The sequence below is a fragment of the Lineus longissimus genome, chromosome 5 (assembly GCF_910592395.1).
Source record: "Lineus longissimus chromosome 5, tnLinLong1.2, whole genome shotgun sequence".
Taxonomy (NCBI): Eukaryota; Metazoa; Nemertea; class Pilidiophora; order Heteronemertea; family Lineidae; genus Lineus; species Lineus longissimus.
The window spans coordinates 2,954,273-2,977,316 of NC_088312.1; the positions used below are offsets into that span (position 1 = coordinate 2,954,273).

Consider the following 23,044-nt stretch of genomic DNA (forward strand, 5'->3'; position numbering starts at 1 on the left):
GTCAGAAGGACTCGAGATGGTTTGGGGGTTCCACTCCATCACCTCGGGATAAGCGTCTCAGAAGGACTTATTAAGAGTCAAATGGGGGTTGGGGGGGGGGCCTTCCCCAAATGCACTGACCCTTGGCACTGACTAAAACATGTCAGAAGGACGGGGAGTTTGGGGTACCAAATCCACCGGCTAAACGGGGGGCGTATTTTTTTTCCTGAACCTTTCAGGCAGTAGGCCGACAGTGTACTTGTACACAGGTTCTCAGCCAAGCAGAATCCGATAAATCTGAAGAAAGCACCACATTGTCTAGTGAAGTGCGTTGAAAACAATCAGTCTTGAAAAAACACCATTCACATGAGACAAGTCTCATTGTATATTCATACTCAATATGATATCTGAAGGACTATCCCTTGGATCTTGGAGATGGGCTATTGTTATTGTCCTTTCTGTAGGTATGCCTATGTTGCAGGCAGCATAAATCTAAATAACAAGTGAAAAGAAACGCATTATAAAAATAAAATATAAAGGAAAAAGGAAAAAAAAGTTGTCCACAACCGGATTCGAACTCACGACCTTTGGATCGAACATCGTATTCTACCATTTCTGACGAGTGCTACCAACTGCTCTGATGTTTCTAAGACGTCTGACGTCATGTATTTGTCGAAATCTGATAGGCCCATCTGTATCCATGGTAATCACTCGAGATCGAAGAACTAGTTTTTTGGTCCGACCTGATCACCACTGGCTGGTGAGACCAAAGCCACTGATGAATCTCCCGTCTTCGGTCCCTCTGCGGTCGTCCGCGCACTGATCCTGTGGCAGAGACAGTAGGTCGGAATTAATCATCATTGACGACGCTTGGAGAATGCAGTCTGACGTAGGGCATGCCACGGCCAATGCAGAATTAGTTCACAGATGTTTATCAAAAATTTAAAAACATTTTGCAACCAGGAAGTGATATTTGTTCTAATTTTGACACTGATTCATGATCACGTAAACCAGTATCGGTGAGTTGACAACGAGATTGTGAACAAACAGTGGCTAGAGAATGTTTCTGATGAATTTATTTTGAAATTATATTCGAATTTCTGTTCTGTTTTACCGAGTTTTCTAATGTCTATTTTTTCACTATTTTTGGCATTTATTTTGGTCTCCTTTGGCCTGGCATGATCATGATGGGCCTGGCCTAGCGCCTTGTGACAGTTTGTCTATGATGAGGCTATGGCTATGGCTATGGCTATGCTATCATCAGGGACACAGCCCAAACTCAACTGTGTAGGCCTATTTATAGTTCTGCAATCAGGCCCATGACCATCACCATGATATCTTGGCTTGCATGATGATGATTGGTGGGGCCTAACTCAACTGTCTTCCTAATGCATGCACTGCCGCATCTATATTGAGGCCTAGTAAAGCTAGTCCTCCTAAATAGAACTAAACAAGGAAGACTATTATCTGCTGGTTGTGTGTCACTGTCACCTGTAGAGGAGCCCTTGGGCTGGTAATAGTCACTAGAACTATGCCGCATCTTGAGACTTCATATTCAAGACTCGAAAATTATTGTTCTCTATTGATCTTTTTCATGCAGGTGCTGAATGCCAGTTGCAATGGGCATTTTCAGTAACTGTCAGGCTGTATTAGAATTTGGAACCAGCATAAGATTCAAGGAAAAGAAGGCACTCCAAACTGATGTGACAGATAATGGGGGTGTCATATCATACATAATCACAAAGAAGGTAATTAGGTTCCTGGTTGTCTTTTCAAGACATGTAGAGCTATAACCTAGCCACTCACACTATAGATTCATGCACTTGATTGGGAACAACACTTACGAAGACGTCGCGTCACGTCACGTTACAGTAATGTAAAACCGTCAGAGTTACAATGCATCGTGAAGTGACGACGGCCAACACTATGTAAACGTTGTTCCCAATCAAGTGCATGAATCTATAGTAGCCTGGGTTTGTAAAATGTGTAAAATGAAACTTTCATGCCAATTCATAGTTATAAGTCCTGTTCATAAACTGAAAATGAACACTTATCTTATAAGTTCAGACTCTTGATTGTACAAAGCATGAAATGGTAATGCTTCTCTCTGGAGTATCATGTACATGTACATCTTCTCTGTGATTACAGAGCAGCTTTGTTGTGGCTGTTGGGATAAGCAATGCAGAGGATACCTACAAATGCCGTACTGCCCAGAAGCTGGGAATCCCGATCGTTTCTGCAAACTTCATTCGAGATTCCATTGAGGCGGGAAAACTTCTTGACCACGATGGCTATCTCATGGCAGGAAAAACCAGAGCTGAGGAATTCAAAACAGGAAAAATAACTGGTAAGACTATTGTTCTGTTTGCTTTATATAGTCACAGCCTTTAGAAATGTCAGTAACAGTGATTTTTTAAAAAATATTTATCATATTTGTATGGTAAACTTAGAAGTAGCATTTATGTAGGGGAAATGTTGTCAAAGCTGTTAAAATAGGCACAGTTTTGTAAAGTTTTATTCCATCTTATTTACCTTAAATGGGCACAGTGGGCCCCTAGGGGCTGCAGGGTGCAGGGCCCTTCTAAATATGCTTACTAGGCACTAGTTGAGGAATAACACTCGGAATACCATGTAAATGTTTCAGTTTTCTATTTTTAGGGAAAGCTGTTACCAAATTGACCCAGAAGAAGAAGCTGAACGTAAACATTTCAAGCATCAAAGTTTGGAACTCTGATGACAACTCTGCCCCTGACTTCAACCATGAGAGGTTCCAGGTTGCAAAGTTTGCACTGTTCATGGTGAGGTTTGATTTGCTTCTTCTAGTCACAATGCCTACTCTATCAGAGTATGCTTACTGTTTTCATAATTCACATCATTGTTTTGATTTTCATTGTAGGTTCCTCCGAAGGATCAAAAGTCACAGAAGTTTGGGAAACAGACCCCAAAGGTAGGAATGACATTAGAATAGAGTGCAGGGAGTTTCCAACACTGACAGTAGGGCTTGAATGTAGTGCAAAGTGTATAAGTCAAAGGCTTTATGTCAAAGTTCCAAGTGTTGGCCATGAGGTCAAGTTTGGGCCATGAAGCCATAACTGATGATGATAATGATGATGATGATGATGATGATGATGATGATAATGATGATGTCAGCATGCACACTTATGTAAGGTAGGCAATTCTGTTCACAAAGAGTTGGTGATATATTTCTGGAAGCAAAAGGATTCAATGAAGAACATTTGTCTCACTTGTACATGTAGGCATTAAATCTATTTTTCAGAAGGAAGACCCAGAAACCGGTGATATGTATTCAGTTGAACTCCATGCCGATCCCGAAGCACATGATAACCAGATGAAGTACAGGATCTTCACCAGCTATGGACCATTTTCATTGGTACCTATGCCATTCTTTCTTGTTTTCAACTTCATGATCTGGCATTAGGTGTGACACAAAGCCTAAAAATATCAGTTTTGGAAGAGTGGAATGTCTGTTACCTGGTGTCAGTTCTATTAGAGACAGTGATTTTGGTCCCAAATATGCCATTTCTACATTCTTTCTGCAGTTTGACCTGTGTAATTTGGATACCTCTCCGTAAAGGACAGAATTTCAAAGATCAAAAGCCAACCTGATGATTCACATATTTCAGGCTGAGCACAAAAACCTAAGCCGTTACATGAACTCCATAGATGAAGCCCTTGCGGTGTATTCAAGTGTCTACAAGGATTATCCTGAGAAGAAACCTTTCAAAGGTCAACTGCCAGGTCATATTGGATCCAGGAAGCTGAAACAGGTGAGTTCATTTTGCATGAAACCCTTACATAATATTATGTTCTTGATACTCATCTGTGGCTTGTGAAAAAGAATTTCAGTGTTATGAGTTCAATGTGTTGGTTGAAATCGTCGCATGATAAGATAACAGAATGTTTTGTCTTTTCAGGCGTATCGTGAAAAGAGTGTCGGTGGCGCTCAGCTTGATTCACACATTTCTAAAGTTGTCAGCCACCTGTGGACTGAGGCTATGGGGGAGTTAGGTGACGTTGTCTCTCTCCCTTTGAGCAGCATTGGCAATGAGAAGGTACTAGGGAAACTTTTTTGAATCTGTTTAGTTCCACTTTGAAAGAAGATTTTCAAGCCATTATTCAATTTCAAGTATCAATGAGTGGTATAGAATTCATCAGAATGGTAATAAATGGGAATAAATGCATATAGTGCTCTTTGCGACAGTTCAGGTGTACAGTATAAAAAGTGCTATATAAGAACTTACCTACATTTTGTATTTGTTGTGAATATAGCTTGAAATTATCTATTAGCATTGTCTTAACTTATCAAACATTGCAGGTAGAGAAAGGAGAAAGTCTTCTGAAGGAGCTACTGACGGCCTTGGATAAGGGAAAACCCCAGGATGAACTGCAACGATTATCGGACGAGTTCTATGTAGAGATCCCGCATCATCCCAAGCACCGTGAGCTCCTCAATAGCAAGAAGCTTCTTGCAAAGAAGCAGGATCTCTGCCAGGTACAGCAGGAAGTCAAACCCTTGGGACTAATGATAATGATATGAATATATTTCTTTAGCATGAATACTTTCAATGAAGTGTAAGATAAGAGACTCCTGTTGTAGACTCGATGTTACTTTATCTTGCCTTCTTAGCTCCCTTTAGAGTCACTTTAAATGAGAGAATAGAGTTTCAGTTTTTTAAATGTTTTTTCCAGTTGATCCGTGACATGTATGCAGTGGCCGAGGCTACCAACTGGAGCAGCAGGTGTAGCCCTGATGCTCAGTACAATGCCTTGAATTGTGAGATTGAACTACTGACGGAGAAGAGTGAGAGGCAGAAGATACATGATTTACTCAGGGAGTCTGTTTTTCCGTGAGTTATTGCGATTTGAAATATCACACTTAGGACTTGAATAATTTGTTTGTCATTTGTTATCAAGCTGAATGTCATTTGAACTACACTGGTACTCTAAAATGTGAAATGATAGTGAGCAACGACACATTGCAAAATTTCAACCGTATTGCATTAATAATTGAAAATAACTATTGGCCTAAAAGTGTAATCCGTGCAATACAGAGCAATTCTAAGTGTCCATTTCCATGTTCCAGCGGTGAACCTGTGCCATCTTTCCGCGTCTTCACCGTGGTCCGTCCGTTGGAGGATCAGAATTTCTCGAGCAACATCCACAACAAGGAGCTGCTCTTCCATGCATCTGGTGTCCACAACTTTGTTGGGATTCTGTCGAGGTATATTTCAAATTAACTAGGTTTTAAAGATGGTTTATTACATTCGTTGCAGTTGATTTAAAAGTGTGTAACTTTTTGCTGTTTTGCTAGGATTCTTCCACAACCTTCCACATTTCAAAATGCAATAGTTTATACATGTGTTCCGCATGCTTTGACATTATGAATTGAGTTCTGGAATCAACATGACTATAGTTATGGCAACTTTCTTCTCCTCTCTTCGCTCTAGGGGATTGTTGCCACCGAAGGTGATTGTGGACGACTACGGTGGAACAAGATCAGATATTGGAATGCTTGGCAGTGGAATGTACTTCTCCAACTCTACAACGTAAGTATAGAAATATCCTCTAAGTGTGGCCAGAAGCATCAATCGATCTTCATAGATATTTGCTAGAAATAAGTCTTGAGAGAACTTAACGGAGGGAAAGAACATGACACACTCACTTTAGCTTAAACTATGTCATTTGAATGTCCTCTGCATTTGATATTACTATCGTACGTAGATTCTGTAGCAGTCCTTGCAATTTTATTCAGCGATCTGCCCAGCTTGGTTGTCAACACTGCTCCCCTTGGCCATGATGAATAGTATTGATTTTAGTACATTTTCAGTTTTTGATTTTGTCTTCCAGAACGAGTCTGAAGTATTCTTCGCCCAGCAAGACATTGCATTCTCGCATGATGGCGGTGAGCGAAGTTGCCTTGGGTGATGTCTACAAGACGCATAGATATGACACAGAGCTGAAGGCGCCCCCTAATGGCTACCACAGTGTTCTTGGTGTGAGCAAAATACACGGTAGTGAGTCGCAATTTGTGGTGAGTGGCGATGTTTATCATGGTGCATTGCGATCGAACACACAAGAGTCAAATGTCATTTGAACTTTTCTGAAATCTCTGGCTCTGATTAGGCATTTGAAAGTTTATCCCTATTTCCAGGATGACGAGTACGTGATATATGATACAAAGCAGCAGAGAATCAAATACCTTGTTGAGTTCTGGCTCCCAGAAGATGGATATAGGCCAGAATATCAGTTCGATCAAGCAGAGGTTGAGGATAGTGATGTTGCTCATGATGATCGGGTGACAGGCATCGGTAAGAATTAGTTTACATCAAGTTTTAGTCCATGAGAAATCTAATAACATTGATGGAACCTAAGTATACATGTACACCAAGTTTATTGAAATTGAGGTTGACTATCAGAAATTCTAGTTAAGTCACTTCTGTCTGCCTGACTTAAAGACGTCTGTAAAAAAAAAGCCGGAGAATTTTCTTTTTCTTTGTTATTGTGGGTGTCATATTTCTTATTCATGTGATCTTTTCGCAGATCTGAAAGACATTCAAAATGTCAAGAATCCACTTGATGATGTTGCACTGGGCCTGGTTTCGAAGTCAGATGCCAAAGTTCCTCTGGAATCCGTCCATGTTCGTGCTCAGCTGATTGATCTAGCAGGAAAGGTGAGTCCATTACTGAACTGTTGTTCTGTGATTGGCTTAACTGTTTACTTTATATCTTCTTGCATGTTCTCCCCCAACCCTCGCAATTTTCATTATCGCTTATGACTCGTATGACTCACTATCAAGATGTCTAGTTAAAAGCCGGTGTGAGTTATTTCTGGTCACCAACTCTGAAAAAGGTTGGTAGGCTGGTAGTTCGATGTTGAAATAATCCTATTCTGGCATAGATATCCTTGAGGTTCGACTAAGTCGTCTCACTTTTCGTATTAACAGAATCATTTTTCCCAAGGTTGTTGTATTACAAGAGTACCGCAATGACAGCTCGATACCAATAGAGGCCAAGTATGTTTTCCCGCTGGATGAGATGGCAGCTGTGTGTGGATTCGAAGCATTCATAAATGGCAAGCATATTGTCGGCGAGGTGAAAGAAAAAGAGACGGCTCATCGTGAATATAAACAGGCGATTGCTGAAGGTCATGGGGCGTACCTCATGGATCAGGACGAGGAGACTCCCGTAAGTAATCTTTAATAGGTGATTTTTTTTCAACAACAATTCTGCCCTAACTCTGTTCAATGGCAGTTTTTATATAGCGTTTTCAACTGATCAGTCACTGTCACTATTATAGGTCCCCACAGAGGCACTCCGAGGCTTCAACTTATCAAGTGTCTGTCGTCATTTTAGCACTCACTTTGCTCATCCTGAAAATAGGACCAAGATGTGACCAGGGCAGGGTTTTTGAACCCACAACCCTTGGATTAAGAGTCAGATACCTTAACCAGTATCCCACTTTAATGTTGGGTGTGCTTGTGCGGGATTGGATTTGTGTTACTTTGTGGTACATGTCTTATCTTTTGGTAATGCTTAACCCTAACAGGAGATCTTCACCGTTAGCGTTGGAAACCTGCCTCCCTATGCTTCCGTACTCATCAAGATCACTTATGTCGCAGAGTTACAAGTGGAGGAGGAGAAGATAAACTTTGTTATCCCAGGCAGTGTGGCCCCCTGGAAGAAAGATAAAGCACTTGGAGAGATTACACAGGTTTGTACTTAAATCAGCACTCACTTGGACTTGATCCTCTACAATGTTTGTTCGGTCTTATCATGCCCAAAACCCTCTCGCCTATGCCAGTGTTGGCTCCAATCCCTGGTCATGACTTCCAGTGTAGAGATATCTTTGATTTCTAGTTGAAATCATTGGTCTTAATATGTACATTTAGAAAGCGAATGTTGACGATGTTTACATATCTTTTTTTCAGACCACACATGATACCGTCAAAGTAGATGAGGATACTGACGATCTGTCCATCCAAGTTTCTGTGGAGATGCCGTTCCCCATCCGGAGTATTGAGAGCCCGACACACAGAGTTGCTATAAAGGTAAGCCAGCAGCAGGACTGGCAGTTCAGTCTTAATTCCTTTGGTCAAACCATTCCCATATTCCCAATGTACATATTAGTTACCTGGAGATCAACCTATTAGACACTCTAACCTCTACAGTCTCTGGATATAGGCTCTCTAACCTCTACAGTCTCTGGATATAGGCTCTCTAACCTCTGCAGTCTCTGGATATAGGCTCTATTCATGTTTTCAGAGAACTGAAACCAAGGCAGTAGTTATGATGAAGGAGAACCAGTCGATTGGCTCAAGTTTCCTCCTACAGATTAGTCTCGCCGAGATCCATGTCCCCAGGATGTGGGTCGAGCGAGACTCTGAAAAAAATCTGGATGACGAACAATTCGAGGTATGCTTGTTGATTGATTCACCACCTTCTGCCATTTTGTTTTGAGGTTGTTGATATATATAACTGGGCAAATACATCAGGCTTGTGCGTATGAAAGACAGTAAAATATATTTCGTTGCATCATCTGACCACTGTTGGTGGGAGGCAGTTATTGTATGGACCATTTCCGTGTCATGAACTTGGTACATATCCGTGAAAGATACTTAAGATTGTGCAACAACCTGTTCTCAACAAGAAGCAAAATTGAAATTGGAAAGGTGACGACAGAACGTGGGCTAAAGAATGCTTCTCCATTTCAGGCCTCTATGCTGACCTTCTACCCAGAGTTTGAAACTGAGGAAAACCCGAGCTTTGAAGTAGTGTTTCTGCTCGATTGCTCCAACTCGATGGACCACTCTTCATCGATGGAAGCAAGGAAGATACTACTGCTCGCGCTGCATCATCTCGATTCTCAGTGCAGCTTCAATGTTGTCAAGTTCGGCACAGGTATGCATCCATCGGCAAAAACTGGTAGATTAGAGTCATAACATTGGTGATATCATGTTAAAAGCCCATTTACCATTTGATACTTAATCAGAAAGTGTTGACTCAATATTTGTTGATATTTTGCAGGTTTTGACGAGTTATTCCCATCGAGTCAGTTAAAGACGAAACAGAATGTCAAAATGGCAGAAAATTTCTTGCAGGTAATAAATGAGCAATTGAAAATAACTGCTTGTAACTGAGAAGGTGAACCTTGAAAGCTGGTTATGTCCTTTGAATGTTTCAATAACCAACACAAAAATGGGTGATGTAAGAGCATTATCGACACTTATGTGTTAGTGTTCTCGTGTCTGTCAATCTGAGCTGTGTGCTACTGTAAACCGAGTAATGTTTGTGTACCATTTATTTAAATGTTAACAGGTAATTGTGAAAGTAAATGGACACAAAAAGAGAATTGAATTAAAATTTCTGTTAGTTGAAGGTCCATTAGACTGCTATTTCATAAAATTGCAAAGAAACGTGGCTGCCAATAGTTCTGGGTTTCCGGTGTACCTTGCTTGTTTCATTTCAGAATGTAGCCAACCTCGGCAACACAGATGCCTACAAGCCGTTGTTTTCATACTTCCTGCTGCCACCTGTGGACACAGTGAGAAACATCTTCCTGATCTCCGACGGCCATGTGACCAACTCTGATGCAACCCTGGCTTCGTTGAGGAATAACTTCAAACACACTCGACTCTTCACATTAGGTGTCAGTTCGTCCGCTAACCGCCACATGTTGAGGAGTCTTGCACAAGCCGGGGCTGGATTCTTTGAGTATTTTGACAGTAAAACTAAATCCAAGTGGGAGGGCAAGGTAAGACTTTGCAAACAGACGAAAATGAATCAAAAATAAGCACCATATGTTCATACCCAGTTTTGATGTCTTTATTAAGCCTGTCTTCAATATGCCAAATTGTGAGGTGCATCATCTCGATGTGTCTCAGCTATACTTTTGGTTCAGGCCATGATTGAACTGCCCTCAAACCTGAGCGCCAATCAACAGTGTTTCAATCAATCATTCATTCCTCATCTGATTGCAGATCATTGCTCAACTCCACAAGGCCTCACAACCTGTGCTAACCTCAGTAAGCATAGAATGGAAACAACATGACAACTATCGGAGATATTGTATGCAAGCCCCGGCAAAAGTCACATCTCTCTTCAGTGGGTCGAGGTTGGTTGTCTACGGCTATGTACAGGATTGTACACAGGTAGGATTGAGAATTATGCTGTTCTAGTCCATTGTTGAGCCTGCTTTTCATTCATTGCATTCAATATGATACGTTCAGAAAGTGGAAAGGGTCTTGATACTTGTGTCAGATATATACTGAATGATGTGTCAGATATATACTGAACGATGTGTCAGATATATACTGAACGATGTGTCAGATATATACTGAATGATGTGTCAGATATATACTGAATGATGTGTCAGATATATACTGAATGATGTGTCAGATATATACTGAATGATGTGTCAGATATATACTGAATGATGTGTCAGATATATACTGAATGATGTGTCAGATATATACTGAATGATGTGTCAGATATATACTGAATGATGTGTCAGATATATACTGAATGATGTGTCAGATATATACTGAATGATGTGTCAGATATATACTGAATGATGTGTCAGATATATACTGAATGATGTGTCAGATATATACTGAATGATGTGTCAGATATATACTGAATGATGTGTCAGATTTATACTGAATGAATTGGAATGATAGTTGTATCTAAATAATGGTCAGATTTCATTTATTTCAGGCAACTTTGACTGCGATTGTTGATGGAAGAGAGGTGTCTACAATCGTCTCAACATCTGAATTGAGTATATCGGCTGGCAAGGTAAGTTGGGGCCAAATCTTTAAAGGGAACTGTAGGCAGGAACCACGGATTTTTCAATGTAACTGATTTCAACAGCTGGAAATTCTAGTTTGACTTACTGATGAACATATTTTTTTCACTAGCAGGACTAGACTTGCTTTAAGTGCTCTGCACATGAATGTAGTATGTAATGGTGTTGGTTGGCCGAGTAGCGAGTTATGTAGTATTCTCTCATGGTTTCAGATTGTTCATCAGTTAACCGCACGAGCAGCCATCCGGGATTGGGAAACTGGTCTTCTTGATGACAACAGAACTGAGCACGAGGTAAGAATATTCAGCTAATGTTATGCATTCTGTCCTTTAGTATTCTTCTAAAAAAAATGGGCAGATTCCACAAAGGGGTCTGTACTAACAACAAGTTTTCAGATGAAACTCGTCGCAAAAAACATCTCTGCCATATCAAGTTAAATGCAAATGGAAAATTTTTCCAAAAAATCTTAGTTTTTTTATTGTAGTCTCAGTGACTGTACAGTCTGGCTTAGAACCACTTGTTTTTTACAACATAATAACAAATTCATATTTTTATATTTTTTAGGTCGTGAAGCGAAACAGGAAAAGTTACATTATTGATCTCAGTAAGGAATATTCTATTGTGACGCAGTTCACCAGTTTTGTGGCGATTGAAAAGCGTGAAAAGGTAGGCATGTACGATTTTAAAGGGCGTGGCAAGGGGCTGTTGCCAGGGTACGTGATTTGTGTAGTACTGTGTCTCATATCTAAAGCCAATGATATCTTTTCTTCAGGACGAAGAGTTTCATGATCCACACATATCTGATCTGGTCGAGAATGAAGATGTTGATATTCTGGATTACATGGAGTATGAAGGAGAATGTCCGTCCAGGGAGGACAGTGAGTCGGAGTCGGGGTCCAGCGTGGACAGTGAGTCCGAGTTGAGGTCGGGTTCCACATATGATGACTATGACGTCTGTGAGGCACTGTCACTACCCCAGTTGGCGGAATCATCCGTAAGCATGCCATTATGTACCACTTATATGCTGATGACAGTCAATTGTATGTGGCCTTCACTATAATTGAGATTAGTACCACCTGCTCCAAGATCTCTAATGCTGTCCACGATTTAAATCTCTGCTTGGTTGACAACTTTCTTAGCTGTAATGGCGACAAGACCGAGATTCTGCTAATCTGTTCCCGCAGGTTCAGCAGCACTATTAATCTCCCCGCCATCCGTATCATTGATGCAAATGTATATTCTTCTGTTTCTGCAAGAGATTTGGGTGTGATCTTGGACCGTGATTTCAATTTCAAAGAACACATAAACACCTGTGTACGGGCCACCAATTTTCACATTCGTAACATCGGGAAAATCAGAAAATATCTAACTCCAAATACCACCAGGTTATATGTCCAGGCTCTTGTAATATCTCGCCTGGATTTCTGTAATTCCCTTTTCCTTGGTTTTCCCAATTCAACAATTATACCCCTACAGAAGGTACAACACTCTGCCACTCGCCTAATTACCAAGACCAAGAAACGATCTTCCATTTCCCCAGTACTCAGGTCTCTACATTGGCTTCCTGTGCAACAGCGCATCAAGTACAAGGTTCTCCTTCTTACTTACAAGTGTCTTCACCAACTTGCTCCCCAATACCTTTCAGAACTTCTCACCGTTCATACCGTTTCTCGAACACTGCGCTCTTCATCGGCCGTTCATCTGTCTATCCCAAAGGCCAATGTCATGTCAGTCGGTGGTAGAGCATTTTCAATTGGAGCCCCTCAGCTGTGGAACAAACTTCCTTAACCTGTTAGGAACTGCAGCTCTCTGTTATCTTTCAAGGGACAACTGAAACATTTGCTTTTTAAAGAGGCCTATCAAGTGCTTTGAGCGGCCAGTTAATGGTTGGATACTGCGCTATATAAGACTCGTATTATTATTATTATTATTGGACAAACATGAACCTTTGTACACGAACGTGGTTGGTGACTGATGATTATACAAATAAACTAATACACCTTTCTTGGAGCGCCGATAAATTTTTTTCAAAAACATCCTTTTCAGATTTCCATTCCATAAATTACCACAAATGGGTGATTTTCCAATGATACAAGTAAAGTCTGATTTTCAGATGATCAAACCATTTAGTTGAACATTTTCATGCCCAAAATCCATTGGCCAAATATCATTAGATTTATGATCCTAAGAGTGTTTACACTTGTAAGCATTTTGACACCATTTTTAGCTCTGTGAAAAATTTTTGGATTAAGGACATACCGGTAAGGTAGTTACATCCACTCTCCACTTTTTTGATCAAACAATCAGAATACAGTTGGAAGTAATACTTGTGGGAAGAAAAATTGGAGTAGTAATTTCATGCTGCAGAAGATATTTCACCCTTTTGTCATTAGAGTAGTTGGTGACCTTCCTCTGGGTGTGACCTCATCTGAAGAAATGAGAAAATATTTTAAAGGGCGTTATCTCGACAAAAGATTTTCTCATGAGAAACCTAGATCGATCAACACTTTAAGCATTTTATCAGTTGTGGAGCATTATATGTGATATTACCAGGCAAGCATATTTTGAAGATTTCACCTCATGAGTCAGGTTGCTACCACAACTCTACAAACCACTTTGTGTGATCTCCAATGAAAACAGTACCTTATAAGGAGACGAAACTATAGATTACATTTGTTAGGCATTTTCCAGTTTCCCATACTCACTTCTTCCACGAATGGCTTGCATTTGCAAATTGCACAACCATTTTCATCCCTCTCGTAGTCATTTCCAGGGCAAGCCATTCGGCATTTTGGAGTTGCTCCACAGTACCCTGTCGAAAGAGATATTCAAATATACTCTGCACAAAACTGGACTTGTTCATTATATCTTTTTGAAATTTTCTTGAATCGATACCTTACCTTCTGCCTGTACTTTCAGAAGTAGTATTCCCAACAGAAATGATAGACTATACAGATGCTTCATGTTTTTGTCTCTGTGGTCTTAAACTGGAATTGTGTGTGCCGTCAAGTGCTATGATTTCGTCCTTGTCTCCTATGCTTGTATTGAAAACAATTTTTATCCTCAAACACCTGTTTTGTTTATGCATGGAAAACTTTAGGTGTTCCACTTCATCGTGACTTTCCTATCAAGATAACAAAATTTGGCGAAAAATAAATTATACATCTAGATATCCATTATCTCAGATTGAACTTGAAATTCATATAGATAAGATTTTACATGGTCGTTAAAGTGCTGAACTCCCACAATTTGTTCATTGAATACATGGAACCTACACAGCTGTTAAATTTCCCCACATAAAAACCAAGTCAGAACTTATCAAAGCAGTCTTGCAGAAAAGTTACGCTTCCTAGTCTTGGTCTTGCTTCAGTATGATGCTAACGCCCCTTATGACTGATTAAGAACCAGTAGGCTATTAGAATATTACTCACACCAGTCACTGATTGCACCAACCTTAATTACTGACAATTACATTTTGATTCATTCATATATTTCAGAGTACCATCTGGGCTGATGACATTCAGCCAATCACGTTTCAGGCAGGAAGGTCCAGCTCAAGGATCGAGTCATTCGATGAGTTTCAGGATTTAGGTAAGGTTTACAACTCAATTTAAAGGGGACTTCAGGCAGAGCTTTAGGCTCTGATTAATGGTCACCTATTTGCACAGTTAGGTGATTGTGAAATAGACGAACCTGTTCACATTGATGCTGTAATGGAATTCAGAAATGGCAATTCCACTCTTGAATAGAGTAGAAAAGAGAGGACTTTTTGCCTGCTTCTGAATTTTTGTAAGTTTACCACTTTTTGTCTTTCAATTTGTCAAAAGAATTGTATTTTTGTCATTCTTTAGATGAGGGAAGTCTTGATTTCGATGACTATGAACTCTCCTCAGATGCAGTGGCCGACGCTCCAGAATATTTGGATCTTGCAACAGACACTTTAGCAAGAGTTGCTGGTAATTTATTTCACTTTTTTCTGTTCTTCGTGATGACTCTTTTTAATACCTTGGTACTGCCATGATCTGTCAGGACCCAGATTTAGAGCTAAAAAGTTTTAAGTGCAGAGAAACAATACCAGGTACATTCTTGTTCTGTTTGTTGAGTCTTTACTCTTTGGCAGACCGTTCGAGATCCAATTAGCTCCACTGAATCAAATTCATTTTAAATTCTATATTGCCCTACCCAGTTCAAGGCGAAGGACGCCATCACCATTGATGGAAAACCGCATGCAAGAAATTTGCTATGAAGACTCGGAAACTTATTCTCTTATGTTCTCAGGAGGTAATGCTACAGTCTTGTCATTCACCTCCTTCGGGAGGAAGTTAGAATTAAAACTCTTTCTCGTTCCCACTCGTCCAAATTTTGGCAGCCGCCCTGATGATATTTTTTATATCACATTTTGCCACTACTTCATTGTGTTTTGGATCAGACCACAAATGCGCAACTCGTGCTGACAGTGCTTCCGTTATATTAGTATGTAAAGCATAATATCTGATTGTATAGATCATGACCTTGACTGCTGAATTCCGTTGTATGCCACTACATGTCAGGAGTAACAATTTCATTGGTAATAGTACTCAGTCATAGATTCTTTGATGGCGTTTAATCAATATACATGTAGATTCTACTGTGAGCCATCAATGATTAGATGATGGAGAATGTTCATCATAGATTCATTGATAGAAACACAGGTTGTATCTATGGTGTTATCATTGACTCTATCATGGTATCTATAATAGCCTTTTTTATGGGTCATCAACAAATTGTTTTTGAATTGGTGAACAATTCTTTTTTTTCCAGAATTCTGAAGACTAACTCTAATGGTTTTATACTTTGATACTTGCATCTATGATGGTGGGGCCCATCATAGAATATACAATGGGTCATCATAGACTCTAATGCTTGCCCGACAGAGAATCTGTGACGGGACATGAGTGTAAAACATGGTTTGTGATATTCATCATAGATTGTACCATGGGCCCATCAGTGATTCGTCATGGATTGTACCATGGGCCCATCAGTGATTCGTCATAGATTGTACCATGGGCCCATCAGTGATTCGTCATAGATTGTACCATGGGCCCATCAGTGATTCTATGATGGAAACGTTTGCCTCTGTCAAGTGGTGAGATTTGTCTTCATTTCATACCGAATGACTTTGACACAAGTTACCATCTTTATTTACTTCAGAGATAGAACAGTCTTTGAAAAGACCCTCACCACCTGAAGCATCAATAAGACGTAGACTACCCCTACCCCCACCACCAGCACACCCAGCCCCACCAATAGCACGGGCAAGTTACAGATCTGCAGTTTTTACAAACGAAGCTAAGGCAGGTTTTGCAGGAGCCTACAGAGGTGGACCAATAATGGCTGATGCATTACCACCACCATCACCACCTATGAGAGGAGGTGGATCAACTCCACCACCACCACCCGGGGCAGGTTTTGCAGGAGCCTCCAGAGGTGGACAATTAATGGCTGATTCACCACCACCACCACCACCCAGGGCAGGTTTTGCAGGAGCCTCCAGAGGTGGACAATTAATGGCTGATTCACCACCACCACCACCACCCAGGGCAGGTTTTGCAAGAGCCTCCAGAGGTGGACAATTCATGTTTAATTCACCACCACCACCACCACCACCCGGGGCAGGTTTTGGAGAAGCCTCCAGAGGTGGACAATTAATGGCTGATTCACCACCACCACCACCACCACCACCACCACCCGGGGCAGGTTTTGCAGGAGCCTCCAGAGGTGGACAATTTATAATGGCTGATTCAACACCACCTTCACTTATGCCCAAGTCATCTGTATTAATGGCTATGCGAGAACTCCCTTCACCATTACCTAAAGTGGCTGCTACTAGAGATACGACACACTCGCTTACAACACCAGTCGATGCAGGTTTGAAAGTAATGGCAGGAAGGCATATAAGAATGGGGATGAAAAGTCTGCCAGCAAAAAGCCTCGATGCATCACTTGATGACATTGTGAAACCTACAACCGATAAACCAGATGTAAGGGAACATGCTTTTTCACGAGCGAGGCCCCGGAGGTTGTCTGAGTTGAATAAAAGCCAACGGCTGGGGATCAGCGATGCACCAGAACCAGTTTCATATGGCGTATACAGTTCAATGGCAGATGAGAGGGAGATGGGTGCAGAGACTGTTGAAGTTGCTGCTCCTACACCAAAACCTAGACCGAGGGTAAGTGAAGAGGCAGTTTTGATTGATGAGACATGTGGGAGTAATTTGTTTGATTCTAGTTCTCTTCTCGTGGATGAAGTTGATGGTGCTGAGCGGCAAGGTTTGGTGTCTAGTAGTATGTCACGTTTGAACAAGAAAGTCTTGGGTTGGCCTAATCATGCCAGTTCTCATCTGGCTCATCCTTTATATAACCTTACCAATCATACTTTTGGTTCTAACAGTCGTGCATTTGCCCCAACCAGTCCTACATACGGCCCAACTAGTCCTTCATATAGCCCGACTAGTCCTACATACAGCCCAACCAGTCCTTCATATAGCCCGACTAGTCCTACATACAGCCCAACCAGTCCTTCATTCGGCCCAACTAGTCCTTCATATAGCCCGACTAGTCCTACATACAGCCCAAGCAGTCCTTCATACGGCCCGACCAGTCATTCATATAGCCCGACTAGTCCTGTCTTTAAACCGACCAGTCCTTCATTAGTCAAACCTGATTGGTTACATTTTCAGCCAACTAGCCCTTCCTCTCCAATGCATGCAAGACCTGAGCATGGTGAGAAAACCCTCTTGCCCTGTTCTTTGAATTCCGATAACAAAGTTACTAAAATAACTGTTGAATCAGAAGCTTCACGTATTGACGAAAGACCAAAGTTTGGAGAAATAAAATCATCATTGTTTGGCTCAGTATCTCGAACAGGTGGATTGGTAGGAACACGAACATCCCAGTCTGGAGCTCCATCTGAAACGGGTGGCTTTGGAGGAACACAAACATCCTTGTTTGGAGCTCCATCTCAAACAGGTGGCTTTGCAGGAACACAAACATCCTTGTTTGGAGCTCCATCTCAAACAGGTGGTTTTGGAGGAACACAAACATCCTCATTTGGAGCTCCATCTGAAACGGGTGGCTTTGGAGGAACACAAACATCCTTGTTTGGAGCTCCATCTGAAACGGGTGGCTTTGGAGGAACACAAACATCTTCATTTGGAGCTCCATCTGAAACGGGTGGCTTTGGAGGAACACAAACATCCTTGTTTGGAGCTCCATCTGAAACGGGTGGCTTTGGAGGAACACAAACATCCTCATTTGGAGCTCCATCTGAAACAGTAGGCTTTGGAGGAACACAAACATCCTTGTTTGGAGCTCCATCTCAAACAGGTGGCTTTAGAGGAACACAAACATCTTCATTTGGAGCTCCATCTGAAACAGTAGGCTTTGGAGGAATACAAACATCTTTGTTTGGAGCTCCATCTGAAACGAGTGGCTTTGGAGGAACACAAACATCCTCATTTGGAGCTCCATCTGAAACAGTAGGCTTTGGAGGAACACAAACATCCTTGTTTGGAGCTCCATCTCAAATGGGTGGCTTTGGAGGAACACAAACATCCTCGTTTGTAGCGCCAGCTAAGTCAGGTGGTTTTGGAGCATCTTCACAACCATCTGGGTTCGATGCTCCAGCGCAGTCAAGTTCTTTCGTTGGAGCGACGTTGGAGCAAACGTCTGGATTTCGAGTACAGGCTCTACCAATTGCTTTTGGAGCAACATCCCAAAAACCATCTGGGTTTGGATTTGGAGTACCAGCTCAGTCAAGTGCTTTTGGGGCAGCAACACAACAACAATCGGGATTTTCCTTTGGGGCACCAGCTCAGCCAAGTGCTTTTGGGGTAACACCCCAAAAACCATCTGGATTTGGATTTGGAGTTCAAGCTCAGTCAAGTGGTTTTGGGGCAACAACACAACCACAATCTGGATTTAGATTTGGAGTACCAGGTCAGTCAAGTGCTTTTGGGGCAGCAACACAACAACAATCGGGATTTTCCTTTGGGGCACCAGCTCAGCCAAGTGCTTTTGGGGTAACACCCCAAAAACCATCTGGATTTGGATTTGGAGTACCAGCTCAGTCGAGTGTCCTTTTAAGAGCTGCTGCAAAACCTGTCATTCAAGATAAGCAATCAACAAAGCGAGTATTATTATCCATCCCTTCTGAAGAACCATTGCCTAAACATGATCCAGTGCCACTTCTGAAGAAGACAATAAATGAGAAAAAAAGCGCTTGCTGGGGTGGTCCACCGAGTGATTTTGCTGAGAGTTTTGGCAGTGATCAGTTGAAGGAACTCGTGGCTGAGATGCAGTTACAAGGTGATCTTAAAGAAGATGATGTGTATGAGATTTCTGAGATGCTGAAGGAGGTGGAAAAGGCTGAGGAACATGACAAATCGGACAAAACGGCTTTTGGTGGATCTCAGCGGACATGTCCTCCAAATTATTGGATAGATTCCTCCGATGATGAGTGTCTGGTTGGCTCTGTCCTGAGCACTGAAGATGGAGAAGAGGTTGGCGAAATACAAGCAAGGAGGAGCTCAGATGTTGGACCAGCAGCCAAAACGGTGATGCTTGATGCTCCAAAGACTGGTCCAACAACGTATTTGATTAGATCTTCAAATAAAGAAATTCCAGTTGCTCCTGAAGTGCATGATCATATGCTGGGTGAGATAGAGGATGTTACTCCAAAGGAGAAGGTAGGAACCAATGGATTAGCATTAGTATTTAGGAGGATTCACGTGTTGGCTTCTATTCCTCATCTAAGGTACTTCCATGGTTGAAACTTCTACAGGAGACACCCCTATTGGCTACTTTGTGTACCTTGATCTGACCTTCCCAGCTCCTGCCTTTTGTCCCCCTTTAACAGTAGTATAATGCAAGTCTTCTCTTCTCAGCGTGGAGCGGTGAGGGAAAAACGGGATTCGGTTTTTGAGACATACGACATTTTGGAGCAAGGACCAGTAGAACAACAACATAAAAAATGTATCAAAGACATATTTGACACCAATCCTTATGCATCACAAGGCAAGTATATCAACTTTGAAACACAAAGGACAGATCAAAACAAGGCCTAAGGTATATTCCAAAGAAATCTTGTTATCCTGTGACCAAGGCCTTTTAGAATGATAGACCCAGGATAATGATTTATGGTACTTTTCCTGTTTCGATATGTACTTTCAGTGGTTGGTATACAGTACTAATAATATTCCATTGAATGATTTTATCACAGATTCTGAGGGTTACTTCAGTGACACAGCTATTCGAAACGTCCTCCTTGATAAGAAGATGAAAAAGCTAACCGGTGCTGAAATTGAAGAATTGGTCAGAAATGGCAATAGTTCATACCCTGAGGAAATGTTTTGGGATTTCTCTAATCCTGCCATTTACGAATGTCTGCTTGGTGTGTCTGTTGAGACTTGTCGTAATCTACTTCAAGATGCTGGTTTGCAGTCTTTGGGTAAGTCATGGAAGTTACCAAATAGCGGTAAAGCATGGTGAACTTAACTTACCCAAAAGTTCCTAAAAAACCCAGAGAGACGAATTCTGTGTTGTCTGTTGGACTCAAACGCGGGCCCCTGCATTCATGGGTCAGTGAGCAGTGTTAGCCACTGAGCTATGTGGCTGCTCTTCATCAGACTGACGAAGTTCCCAGAAGGGATTTTAGCTCTTTAGTAGACTTTTCAATCAAAATTGGTGTGCTACGTGCGGATTATGCCATGGTTGACATTGCCTGACTTCTTAACCACCATTGTTGTGCAGATGATAAAATGCACCAAGCAAGTCAGTAAGGTAAATTTGACATCCGGAATGGTGTCTTTATCTCTTTATGTCTTCTTCTACATGGCCACTATTGAGAATCTTTCTAAATACATATAAGTTTCATATTTTTTTGGTAATTTTGCAGGTGCCAAGGCTGTGCTCGAAATTAGTCGCTTGGTGGCAACATTGATTGTAATATATCACGTTGTCCACAGTCTGACTGATTGGGTCACGAAGAAAAGATGCCTGTTGAAGGAGGGTTACATCGAATGTGGACAAGAAAGCACTTTAAGAGCCCTCAAAATGGCGAAGACGTTTTGTCAAGCGAGGGAAAGAGGTTTCCCACTCACATACTCGACCTTGGAACTCGGCAGTAGCTGGGACAATGTGATTCAGAAGTGGCTAGAAATCATTTGAACTGATGCTGGTCTGTGTACAAGTAAATAAAAGGTGGACAATAGAGAGATATTCAGATTTTGATCCGAGAACCCGGTGGTACTTTGCCTGTTGTCGGAAATGCAATGAAACTGTCCTCATTGTGTGGTATTCCTAGAAACATTACAAAACATCACAAACCTTAATGAAGTCCAACAGACGGAGTGAGAAATTATCATCCTCATTCTTGGATTAAAATCTGAACTGAATTCAACTCTTGCCCTAACTTAGTCTATGCTACTTGATCACATGGAACATTCCCCAGGAACCACCAGGTGCGATGTTATTTGTCCTCTCCTGTATTTACAATTGTGCCAATTATGATGTGAGGATGCGTGGCTTCAAATCTTTAGGAGAACATGTAGATGTCTATTTTCATTTTATTTGTACATGAATGTTCACTGAGTGGATCATAATCTATTGTACTTTGCTTGTCTCTAGATGTAACATTGGAATGAGGGGCTCCTGCGAGACCTGGATATATATTTGTACACTATATGGCATTGTCACACACGTTGCTTTACTTAGCACTCCCTTACTAAACAGAAATCAAATTCAATTGATATCCGTGTGGAGCCCTCTTATTCCAGTGTCTACAGTATATACTCAAGTAATGAAACCTTCTAGTGGTCACATAAAAATTACTTAATATTTCAATTCAATATTGTAGAGTAAAACCTATTTATCAAGAGCACTGTCTTCAGGGACTGACATATGCTGTCCTTATTAGGGAGGTGCCCTGATTATAGAGGTCGGATGCATAGATCTGATGCTTCCTGAAGGTGCGTTCTGTGCAGGAGAGCTCTTTTACAACTTTTGTCACCAGTACTAAAAATCAAATGTGATAGATGAAGAGTGTACTGTGATTTGCACTGGTCTTGTATATTTTATGTATCGATCTAATTTAGTATTTCAGTATTCTGTGATAAAGAATTGGCAGACTAATCGATTGGGGGCACAAAATTAGGTTTTATAAGTTTTCTTTAAAACTTCCTTAGCTCAGTTTGAGTGTCTGTCTTTGACTTTGAATGAAAATGGGTATTCTGTTGAAATGTCACTACTAGAGCAGTGTTTCAAACTCATCCAGTTTGTCACATCAGTGCTGATGGTACAATTTAGACCTTTGTTAGTGAACCATTTCATCATTAGAACCCATATTGTTCTGTATACCTTTGAGTACAATATGATGAATGAATAAATGTTATTAGTTTTAAGACAATATTGTTTTGTTTTGAGGCATGAACATATTATACCGATATATTATAAACCTTTGAAGAGTTTCCCACAGTCCTGAGCTTTTGCCACTAGTTGTCTCTGACACAACAACAACAACCCCCCCTTCGTCTATTTAGAGACTATCTCCATGTTCCTTCCATGAGTCTACTTATCCCTAGCTTATTCTTTCCTTCATGTCTTTGCCACCTCAAGACTTGGTGGCCAGCCTGCCCCTCAAAATAGATCGCTTTTCACTTGGCTGAAAAAGGTTATTCCCAGTGATGCGAATGCAACTAACCTGGTTGGAACAACTGTGGCCTGCATGGAGCACCTTGATAATCGGACAACCTACTGTGAAGTTGACCCAGACCTGTCCTTTGAAATGCCACTCTGCACTGCCTACATATCTTTAATGATTGTGACATTGTTCCTTGCATCAGTCAAAAGGACAATAGGCGGGTCTCCAGTTGTTCGATTGAACAAGCTGGATTGCAGGCCAAGGATAAATGGAATGGGCTGTTCGTCTGTGCCATCCTGACTTGTTCACCTAGGAGCACATGGTCGTGCAGCATACAGTATACATATATCGAAAGTTTTACTGTAAATTCTGGCAGCTTAAAATCAATGCAAGATGGAGTTGGCTCATGCTTCTATGGGGCCTGATTGTGACATTGTCCTTGTTAGACCGAAAACACATGTGGATTTATGGATGTTTGTTTGTCGTTAGGAAGAAACCAAGACTGATGGACAATGCCATAAACTGACACAAGAGGACAGCCACTATACACCTGTCAATAGATT

General features: G+C 41.2%; 1 protein-coding gene and 1 long non-coding RNA gene across 4 annotated transcripts; one reads left to right on the forward strand and one right to left on the reverse strand.

The window, feature by feature from the left end:
• Window positions 1-924: 924 nt before the first annotated feature.
• LOC135487493 (protein mono-ADP-ribosyltransferase PARP4-like) lies at window positions 925-22,247 on the forward strand. Of its 3 annotated transcripts, XM_064771194.1 has the most exons (34): window positions 925-998; window positions 1,580-1,727; window positions 2,128-2,326; window positions 2,638-2,777; window positions 2,876-2,926; window positions 3,257-3,370; window positions 3,624-3,767; window positions 3,915-4,052; window positions 4,316-4,492; window positions 4,690-4,847; window positions 5,084-5,221; window positions 5,448-5,546; window positions 5,848-6,031; window positions 6,152-6,308; window positions 6,541-6,671; window positions 6,961-7,185; window positions 7,547-7,711; window positions 7,929-8,048; window positions 8,263-8,412; window positions 8,712-8,898; window positions 9,025-9,098; window positions 9,467-9,751; window positions 9,978-10,148; window positions 10,714-10,794; window positions 11,017-11,097; window positions 11,369-11,470; window positions 11,577-11,798; window positions 14,302-14,395; window positions 14,656-14,760; window positions 15,995-17,013; window positions 17,524-19,530; window positions 19,729-19,858; window positions 20,064-20,291; window positions 20,739-22,247. In XM_064771194.1, exons 2-34 carry the CDS (start codon window positions 1,587-1,589, stop codon window positions 21,008-21,010), a joined length of 7,689 nt encoding a protein of 2,562 aa, XP_064627264.1. In that variant the 5' UTR covers window positions 925-998; window positions 1,580-1,586; the 3' UTR covers window positions 21,011-22,247. The 3 variants fall into 3 exon arrangements, with proteins under 3 accessions (XP_064627264.1, XP_064627263.1, XP_064627265.1); XM_064771193.1 differs by having other exon boundaries at window positions 15,995-19,530; XM_064771195.1 differs by lacking the exon at window positions 17,524-19,530.
• On the reverse strand, window positions 12,612-13,917 carry LOC135488510 (uncharacterized). The gene is made up of 3 exons (XR_010446994.1): window positions 13,705-13,917; window positions 13,510-13,616; window positions 12,612-13,232 (listed from the first exon to the last, which is right to left on the reverse strand). It is a non-coding gene; the product is annotated as an uncharacterized LOC135488510 (long non-coding RNA).
• Window positions 22,248-23,044: the final 797 nt, after the last annotated feature.